General features: G+C 39.5%; 1 protein-coding gene across 1 annotated transcript in view; it reads right to left on the reverse strand.

Annotated features, from left to right (window-relative positions):
• LOC137985328 (uncharacterized) overlaps positions 1–10,154 on the reverse strand; it is a 12,152-nt gene extending 1,998 nt beyond the window's left edge. The window contains exons 1-6 of the mRNA XM_068832915.1: positions 9,410–10,154; positions 6,207–6,301; positions 2,479–2,635; positions 2,320–2,383; positions 1,519–1,814; positions 1–118 (exon numbers count right to left, since the gene is read on the reverse strand). The exon at positions 1–118 is cut by the window's left edge and continues 60 nt beyond it. Of these exons, the coding sequence (XP_068689016.1) occupies positions 1–118; positions 1,519–1,814; positions 2,320–2,383; positions 2,479–2,635; positions 6,207–6,301; positions 9,410–10,021 (1,342 nt within the window). The 5' untranslated portion in view covers positions 10,022–10,154. The remainder of the gene's footprint in view (positions 119–1,518; positions 1,815–2,319; positions 2,384–2,478; positions 2,636–6,206; positions 6,302–9,409) is intronic.
• Positions 10,155–10,762: the final 608 nt, after the last annotated feature.

The following is a 10,762-nucleotide window of genomic DNA, read 5'->3' on the forward strand; positions in this document are numbered from 1 at the left end:
CTAAACCAAGCAGAGAAGCTAAGGTGGCCGACAATGCATACAGACTATTCCAAAAAAGAGGTTCCGTGCACTTAAACAAGTTTAATTGCTGGTTCCATGGGTTGCTTTGTCCAATGTCCTGAAAAAAGAAGTGGTTTAGTTAGCTCAAATGCCTAAGGAGACGTAGCTTAAATTAATTTACTCCTGGCAGCTAAAAGATATTCTCAGACAATCAGAGGTAACGGTTATTCAACACGGCTACACAAGATTCACATGAGTTGTTTTAGGCGTAATACAGTCGACTCCTGATAACTCGGACCTTCACGGGAAATTGAAAAAGGTTTGTGTTATCGGAAGCTGGAGTTATATGGTGTTAGGAGTCAAGCAGTGAACCCTTTATGAAGATACAAGCACTGAAGTTAACTGTAATGCAAAAAATGACAAAGATTACAGAGCTGCTTCAAAATAACTTAATAGAATGTTTTGGACTGCAGTACATTGTTTTTTTTTTTTTTAATTTGTCACGTACTCGGAGAGGTGGTCTGAGTTATCAAAGGTAAAAATATATAGAGAATACCCTGAAGGGAAACGAACATTGCTTCGTGTTAGCTGGAGATTCCGAGGTACTGGGTAAAATTGCGGTACTGAAATGTACGACGGAAACTCAGGGGAAATTTATTTTGGTTCGAGTTAGCACGAGTTCGAGTTATTGGAAGCCAACTGTACGTGAAGTTCTTTGGCTTGGGAGACATTTTATGACACAATGTGACCTGTATGCAAAGTACCATGAGTCTCGATTTGTAGCTATATTGGACATGTATGGAAAATCAACTGAAAGCTCAAGAGAAAAATCCTGACAGCTATCAATCCAATCCTCGGTGTCTCGCCGTCTGATCATCGGTATTAATTGTTTTAAGTTGAAATAAACCGGGATTTATAACCGCGATAAGTGAGTGGATAAAAATTTCGCGCCACTTTCTTTGTCAAAAACGTTTTCCCGCCCTTGGTGCCGACTGCAGTAATTTGCCTTAACATCTGATTGGATCATTTCATCAGCAGTCGATTGGTTAAAATTAAACTGACTATGCTACTCTACTCTTGGTGTAGTGAAGGTGTAGTTATTATACACTTAATGTATGGTCCCGAGGGAAACAGTTAGTTTTGTTTTCCCGAGAGTCCTGATGTTTCCCGAGACGAAGTCTCGGGAAACATCAGGACTCGAAGGAAAACAAAACTAACTAGTTTCCCGAGGGACCAGACATTAAGTGCTTTGTTATATATTTAGACTTTTCCTGCAACAATCGCAGCAAAACATCCGGAGCGGGCAACAACTGCGAAATTGTATCCTGGTCGGGATACATTTGAATTTGATCAGGGCCACGTGACAAAGAATCAGCCAATCACAATGCTCGTTTTGTTGAGCGACAGTCTAGGTATATAACAATGTCAAATGTAGTTTCTGATCCAGTGGTTCGATTCCTGTTAAGGTGAAATAATTTTTTGGCCAGTCTTCCACTCTTTCAGAGTCGTTGTACTTACGTTTAATTCTGGGCGTACGTAGTTGTACGCTATTGTGTAAATGTCCGTTTCGAAATACTCGCCGCTGCCTCGTTTGACACATGTTTCCAGAAGACTCTTCTCTGTTGAATTTGGGATGAAAACGAATCCAATGGAAAAAGGCCGATCCAAGATTTTCACTCGTTCGAACCTAATTGAATCGCTATAGTTTCGCCAGTCGTTGTTAATCACATATTTAGCGGTAAACACATCAAGAAGCATTCCCTCTACTTTGTTCTCAGCAAACTCCGCGACTAGAGCGTCGAGATCTCGGTATTCTAGAAATAGAAAAAAAAAAAAAAAAAAAAAAAAAAACAGGCGTTGCTGTTAGAAAAAAAAAACTACCCCATTCACAGCAAAAATTAAACATGTCCATGTTAGCATTCATCCCACGCGAGAACCCAACTAACAAGTTTTACGCATGCAGGAGCTCATCAAGAGGAGCCTCTATCTCCTCTAATTTCTTGAGTCAACCCTTTCCCGAGTAAATTTATTTTTAGGAACAGGTTTCTCCCGCGAAAAGTATCAGAATTCCCTTGACGCTGAGATAGCTCTGTTTTGATTGGCTTTTACAACAGTGGGCGTGCTGAATGTCCCAAGGGAGATTGGCTTTTTACAACAGTGAGCGTGCTGAATCTCCCAAGGAAGGTGTTCTATAAATAAATCTACTCGGGAAAGGGTTGACTCCGAGGCCAAGTATGGGAGATAGAGGCTCCTCTTAATGAGCTCCTGACACATGTGAAAGCTTTACTCAGCGCTCACAAAAGGTGACAACACGCTTACTTTGAATGATGGCACCCTCTTTCAATCCTTCGGAGCTTTCGTGACTTCCATTCAAGACACCAAACTGTAGTGAGAACAAAAATAGTTAACTGCCCAGGTCACCAAAGTCTATAAGTGAGACACATGCAGTAAATACTTAGAGAATGTAACCTACTGTACCTTTTTATTCTCAACCATCCCATTGTCTGTCAAAGTTCCAAAGGTCAAAGATGTCGTCATGATTGCGGTTAGGTACGTCATGACAATGATGCTTAAAAACATCCATATCACACTGACAATCCGAGCCAACCAGTATCGAGGCACCTTATCTCCATACCTAAAAGATAAGCAAAGGCGAGAGAAATGGCTTTACAAAACTGAGAGGAAGGGGCAGCAGGTTCGATTCCCGCCGAAAATATGGAAACCGCTTTTTGGGTATAGTTCCCTAGTCGGGGCCTTGGATCCCCATTAGAGCGGTTTTCAATCGAGTGTCGTAAAGCAAATACCAAAGTAATTACTTCGACCAATCACAGCAAACAGCGCAATGAACCAATCCAGATTCGTAGCAATTCCGTGTAACTTGCTCAAAGCGCGGGAACAAGCTCGCGTGCGAGTCGCGATTGGTTTTCCTTCTCATTGTTGGATAAACTGGCGCGAGATTTTTAAACCAGTCACTTAAGCGTAGCAATTGCAATCACGTAATAGCTTTCGACAGTGATTTGGAAACTGCTTTCAATCTACGCTTGAAATTGTCTCTTTTGGGGTCAACGATTGTGGGTCAAGTGCAAATAAAATACCCGGAGCTATCGAGATCATCATTGAGCGAACATTGTTAATAGAGAGATTAAGCAAAGCGTTTTCGTGAAAAGACGAACGGGAAACGAAAAGCTAGTGCTTGTCATAAAAGCAAGAAAATTCTCTAATGCTAAGTCGTTTCTCTCTTTTGAGAGGTAAAGGTCAAGTCTGCTACCACCCTAGAAAGCCCATCAGGCCGGCGCTTATCTCCGGTTTCTGTAGCATGAAGCGACTAGGAATATTTCTACTCCCCCCTGGATGGGATGCTAGTCCAGGTTTTAGGGTTAGGACGCTAGGACGCGAACCACTCGACCGCAGTCGAGCGCACTAACCATGATAGATCACAGTTTTTATTTTTCAACACTCGAAGAGAATTTTCGTATCTCCGCGCGGCCATGTAATATCCTCTATAAATCGTTTATTCCACTCTTTCCAGTAAAATGCAACTGAATTGTCAAGTGGTAAAATTAACAATTATTACAATATTATAATAATATACAAGATGTAAAACTAACTAAAAAATCTAAAAGTAATATTATAAAATCATTCGCTCTTTTGGTTCTTATGTAAGGGCGGAAAGACTTTTTCATGACCACATCTAAGATTATATGCAACATTCATAACTTCATTACAAGTGCGCAATCTCCATGTGGAGGAAAAATTTGCGAGTAATATCAAACCATCTTTTTTCAAGACTTTCAAGATCAGAAATGATGAAAGCTTCCCAATAACTACGATCTGGCAAGACAATCTTAAGTACTGTTTTTTGTATAGATTCTAACTTAGCTGACAAACTCTGGAATATCTTGCCACACTGGGACAGCGTATCCAAGTATAGATCTGATGGAGCACTTATAAACACCGATAATATTGCTGCCAGCAACACCAACTCTTTTAAGCACCCTTAAGGTATACAATCGTTTAGCGGCTTTGCTATATATATGATAAAAATGTAATAAAAAAGGGTGGTCATCGTGTTTGTTTCCATTGTACGGCACTGACGAAAATCACATGGTTCAGATGGGATAGAAACTTAGCACTTCACATTACACTCTAATCAGTTAAGTCTGTTCAAATATAAGTGCTACACGGCCAACGTTTGCAAAAAACGTAATCCTTCCTTGTACTGACGAAAATGCCTATTTAAACTACTTTGACAACTGCCGCGCATCACCAATGTTGGACAAATTTAGCTCTATTTTTAAAATGTAATCCCTGATAAAAAGCACAGCCTGATGTCATTCTATGGTTAATTCACGTACGTACCTGAAAAATGGTAATGACTCCTTCAGTACAATTTTATGAAATTGCCAAAGAAACTGGCCGTAGATTTTTGCTGTTTTTTTGCAACTACCCCATGAAAACAACGTTCTCGGCAAAAATTACGAAATAAAAAATGGAGGTCACCATACTCGTTCAGGAGAAAATAGCGATTCCCTGACGGATTAAGGGGGTTACTCTTAACTACCAAACCGTTGCTATGGACCCCTTCAAATAGTCATTTCTCGAATTCTTTTAAGTCTACAGTAATCCTTTTTGCCAAACGTGTTCTATTTAACATTCCTTTGTATGGTTCGTCTCACAACGGTTACCATATTTCGTAAGTCATGTGACCAAAACAGAAAATGTCTAAAAACTCAGCGAGTTGTCTATGTTTTTCACAAATTTTTAACGCAACAGTATGAAAACATTCTAAGACAAAATTTGTAGCAGGGATTTTTTAAAAAGTTATTTCTCAAAACAATTATGTTGTCATAATGCCCACCTCTGATACACTTTTCAAAATATCAATTCCATTTTTTGTCCAAATAGAATTTCCATGCTACAGTTTACGAAAAATGATGGGACGGTTCTCATCCGGTGAAAAAACCACCTCTTCCTTTCGTTTCCTGGGAGCTTTTATTCGCTTTTCACTGCATGCGCCTTAAGATTGAAGTGATGTCAGATTTTCATTGAAGAAGGTACTTCATAGAACCATCCATGGAACCTCTTTGTTGAGCTCTTTGACTAAAAAGCTTCCTTGGCAGCGGTTGTCTTTCTATAGTTGCCACGGACCTTAAGCTTGGCGTCAATGTTTTTCCGCCATTTTATCAACGTGTCGCGCCAATGACGCAAGAAATTATGCGCAACAGGGTTGCGCAATGAAAAACCATGGAATGACTTAATTACTTAAAAAAATTAAGGAAGGTTCAAGCAACGGAGAATAAACATTCTACTAGCCATTTAAATGTGCAAACCATTGGATTAAAATAACCCTTTGCTTCGACAGCCACTGAGATTCTTGTTAGGGACGGACCAATGGAAATAATCGAAGAGGTTGCTGTTATTCATCGTGGTGAAGTACAATAATAATAAAGTATTCTCGTTTGTTTCACGATGTGGTCGCTTGTGATGTAGATCGTGACGTTTCGTTTATTGATCGTGATCCTCATTGGTAAACACGCCGGGTCAAAGAGGCGATTCACATAAGACTTCACCCTAACAACATCAACAGGGATAGTGGAACAGAAATCCCGGAAGCATGGATGCCCACGATCAAGAAGCACAACAACACGAGAACTGTACGACAGCGGACCGCCGAAGGAACAACACACCGAAATAGCGAGGATCGAAATGCACCAATCACAGCTGCTGAAAACCAACCAATCACAGCGGAGCATCCTGTTTAAAAGGTGACGTGTAACCAGTCGACATCATCGTCTGATGAAGACTAGCAGTATGCAGTGGAAACGTCGCGATCTACATCACAAGTGACCACATCGTGAGACAAACGAGAATACTTTATTATTATCAACCGAAAAGGGGTAAAAAATTATCCATGCATGCAGAATTTTTTGTAAGGCAATACTCCCTTTGCAGCTGGCGATCACGTGGAAAAAACCGCCATACAAAACAAAGATAATTTAAACTAAAGTCGTCGTGTTTTTCAATGTACTTTCGACATAACTGATCTCTTACCGATTATCGATCGCTTATCAATGACTTAACAAACATTTTACAGTTTTGCTGTTTACTTTCTATCTGTGCAAGTGCAGTAGACTAAAAACTCACTGGAAACAAGGCTGATCCAAGCCTTAACAAAAGTGTTGCACCAAAAATTGCCATAAACTTACCCTACTGTTGCCATGGTAACGAATGCCCACCAAATACCCTCGAGAGAACCACGCCAGAACTCTTCTGGGAATTGCTCAGTATTTTTTCTGCAATCCTGGGATAAACAATTTGAGTGAAACGCATTTTGTCTGTCAGAACAGAGTCGAATCAAAAGATGTGAGAGTAGTGGTGTTGGTGACACTAACGACCTTCAGATTGGAGAAAACGACTACGAGTACAACTTTTCTTTACTGGGCACGCGCATTACGTTTTTCGAAGTGCGCATGCTCATGGCTGAGAACTCGTACTCGTAGTCGTCCTAGTACTCCAATCAGAAGGTCGCTATTAGGGGCCTTTAGATAGGAGGACGAGAACGACTACGAGTACCAGCTTTTCTGACTGACTGACTGACTGACTGATCTTTATTGGATAAAGCAGGTTAAAATTACAAAAATTACTAAAAGTAATAGTTGCATCGGCAGCTATCAGCTGATGTGGACCTGCTATGTAAAACTGTTTAAAATATATGAAATAAATTATAGACTAAGACAATTACAATTACAATTACTCCATATGCCTAATCACAAGAAAGCTGCCATAGGAATAGGATAAGACATCTAGGGGAGGCACTAAAAAGAGTGTATCCCATCTCTCTACATACCCCATAACAGTACTTCTGTAAGCAGGTATAGATTAAAATAAATAATAAGAAATAATAAATAAATTTAATGATGGACTTGATGAATACGTAAGATCAATAATAAATAAAGTCATCATTCTTGTTTGAAATTACAATAGCTTCCTTATTGAATGAAAAATTAAGAATGTCTTTTGAGTGCTTTCTAAGTATTGCTTTAAACCCTTCCTTGCTAACATTACATAGTTTAACTTTTTTATTTACAAAGTTCCAGATATTTGGGCCTGTATATTGGAGGGAACTTCTTCCAGTCAGCTTTCGGTCTGAGCACGCGCACTTCGAAAAATCTCGACCTCCAAACCTTATGCGCATGCTCAATACGGAAAATTCGTACTCGCAGTTGTCCTCGTCCTCCAATCAGAAGGTCCCTATTAAGGGTCTTTAGATCGGAAGCCGAGAACGACTGCGAGTACGAGCTTTTCGTTCTGAGCACGCGCACTTCGAAAAATCTCGACCTCCAAACCTTATGCGCATGCTCAGTACAGAAAACTCGTACTCGCAGTTGTCCTCGTCCTCCGATCTAAAATTCCCTATTGATTGACGTTTCAACAACTTGAGCGGAAGTCATCCTCGGAGCCAAGTGATTTGTGTTGTGTCAGTGAATCGTGTATAATCTTTGTGCTCGTTGGTCAGCAGAAACGTGATGTTATTGGTCTGTCTAGTTAGCCGTGATTTTGCTGTTTGGGAAGGTATGGATTGGCACTCGAGATCCCTTAATGATCTGAAGTTCTGTCGCTATTTGACTATTCTGTTGGTTTCGGCGATAAGTTGTTTGTAAGGTGCTGGTAGTTGTACGCAAAACCATCTCACTTAACCGTGACCAGCTCCTACCGGCACTATACAAAGCATACTCTCTGCTTATCTGAAGATAACGTAAGAAGCATGAGCGATAAAAATGCACCCTGTCTCCTCCCTAAGGAGGAAGGGGGGGGGGGGGAGAAGGCGCTCTGTTGCATTTGTATTGTGTTGGTAAAGAGCCAGTCATTATTTCGGAGAAAAGGCTGAAATAGGGAGGGGGGTTCCCAGTTTTAAAAGTTCCCCACCCTACTAGTCCAATCATGAAAAAAAGTCCTCGCTTTCTTATTGATGTTAGACTGTTAGCCCAGGCCGAGACTGTTAAGCCCTGGCTACACGTTCAAACTTTGTTATAAAACATTTGTTGTATCAACAATGTTAGAACGTGTAGCATGCATGTTTGATGACGTTTGTTCGACATTTTTGTCGGAAGATTGTTTTGATTTCTCCGACATACAACAAATGTTGAAGGGTGTAGCCGCCCTTTCAACAATGTTGTATTACAAAGACTAATCACATTTAAGGGCCCAGTCTGCAATCCAACAACCGTGAGCAATCCAAAATGGCGGAGGCGGACTGAAGTGACAAAAGTGACGTGTTTCCAACAAGCCAACATTGTTAGAGCAGTTTTCAATTGAGTGTCAAAATTAATTATATAATTACTTTGGTTTATGATTCCTTCAGTCAGTGATAGGCTCAAAGTTCTCGCGCCACTTTTTCAACCAATCAGAAGTGAAACCATAACCAATCGTGACTCGCGCGTGCACATTTTCCCGCGCTTTGTGTCGGCTACGTGCAATTACTTCAAGTTTTGATTGGTTTACCGGATTGTTTCCATTCCATCCTTTTTGATTGGCCAAAGCAATTACTTTGCTCGAGCCAGGTCGTGCTTGTTCAATATGACTACTATGTTGCGATTGAAATAGTTATCGGGTTGTTTTTAATCACAAACTGACTACGTGACTGGTTTTCATATTCATCCGAGGAGATTTACAATTGTCCAAAATTACATCCGGCATTTTCTAAAGTTTATCTAGCTACCCTCGACGTAAAAAAACCCCAATTAGCTCCAAAGAAAGACAGATCAGAATACAGTATTCAAAATTTTTGGGGGTCTTTTGTTGTTGAAATCATTTAGGACTCTTAATACTCTTAACATTTTAAACTGAGACTATCACTATTTTATTTTAAAGTTACTTATAGTTAATCCTTTAAGAATAATTCGGCCTTATACAGAGCAGCTTTAATTAAGAAATGAGATGAAATTGTTTGGCAAGGTGTCGGAAAGTCAGTACCTCAGTAAATGAATGAGCTATTTATGTATAATTGTTTTCACGCCGTAAATTTTAATGAAAATAAAAAAAAATCTCCCCTTATGTTCACCTAAATTTTGTAATCACCCATTTATTCTGAAAAAAATCCATTTGGCGGCTTCTCTTCGAATGACAATGTTTTGAGCGACAAAATAAGAAAGTGCTTTATATTTATTTTTAAGCAGCTGGAAACATATCGTGTCACAATTTTCTTAATCTTCTGGGAGTTTTATTTTCAAGCTACCATTCAATCCCACTTTTGAAAACTTCTTTGTTTGATTTCAGTGAGTTTTACTCCTTGAAAGTTCCTTTTCTTCGTATGTTGTTGTTGTAATTAATGCGACAACAGACTTCCCCTTGCATTTGAGGCATCCTCTTTTTAATTTAGCGGAATAAAATAAAAGGAAGGAATACTTACCAATAGCCAGACGAGAATTCCAAATATTAAGCTCAAAAGAACAACTAACACAAGGACAGTCCAGTACTGGCTTAGTTCTTTCAAAACATTCGATGTTGCTTCTTCCTCCAGCTTTCTTCCATTCTTGATGACAGCTATTCCGGGAGGTTGAATTAATCTTAGGGAACGCTTCATGATGTATGGATTGGCTTCAACTTGTGAAGGAACTATAGGAAGGACGATATCAAAATCTTTATACATACATTCAGTTAGATCAGAAACATTAGACGCTTTGTGCTCGTACTTCAACCACGAACTGTTTTTGGTTTGATTGCAACACACAGAAATGATCTTGTTGATTGCTTCGTCAAATATTCCTTTCATCTGACCGCTTTTGGTATCGTTCATGATATACGGCGGGCTAGGACGCCAACAGACGGAAAGCTGGCTAAAATTACAGAGGTTGGACCTTTCCTTTCGAGATGTAACCGTAGCTCGACTAGACGGAGTCGTGTTAGCTCCAGTGCTTTCATGCAAGGGTGTTGATAAGGACTGTGCGTTGACGTCTTGAAAAAACAACAGAACCAAATATGCGCCACGAAGCCCTCTTCTTATCGTTTGCTTTCCCAACATTTTTCTTAGCCTACCCAGCAAAGTATTTTGCTACGCTTGCTTGTTAGAAGTTCCTTGACAAAAAATACTTTCTTTAAGGTTGCTAGAAGGCCAGAATGCATAATGAGAAATGTTATTACACTATTAGGATGTCAACTCTTTCTTATTGGCCCAATTGTTTTGACTTAAGTTTCAAGTCGATGTTGTTAATATTTCAGGCAATACCGATTAAAATCTGGCTTTGCAGCTGTTTTGCTTACTGCATATCAGTTTCAAAACTGAAGATGTACACGGAGAATTTAGCGTTTTTCTTCCCAATATTTGAGTTTTACCTTTTCAAAGAAAACCTTTGTTTTATCATTGATATATATTTCTTTCTATTCTGAATTTCACCTTCAATTTGTGCTGTTACGTTTTATTATATTTTAAGTTTTTTTTGTAATTTCGACTGGGTCTGTTCTCTTATCATTTCTAAAAAACTTTTCGCCCGGGATCTTTTACTTCAGTGTTGATTGCCGAATAATGACAATTTTCTGCCCTCAACAGCTGCTGCGCACACATCTCTGGTTACCAGGTTAGCAAACATGATAATTTTTCGTAAGAACGTGAAAATTAATCTTAAACTGTCAATGTAATGGAAACTGCCATAATTTGTGCATTGTCTTGTGACAAACGTTTCGCGTACTTGTGTATGAAGACCCATGAATCAACGACGTGTAAACAAAGTTCGTTCATTTAATTTTTGCATGGCGTAATTTCTGA

The sequence above is a fragment of the Montipora foliosa genome, chromosome 14 (assembly GCF_036669935.1).
Source record: "Montipora foliosa isolate CH-2021 chromosome 14, ASM3666993v2, whole genome shotgun sequence".
NCBI classification, from domain to species: Eukaryota; Metazoa; Cnidaria; class Anthozoa; order Scleractinia; family Acroporidae; genus Montipora; species Montipora foliosa.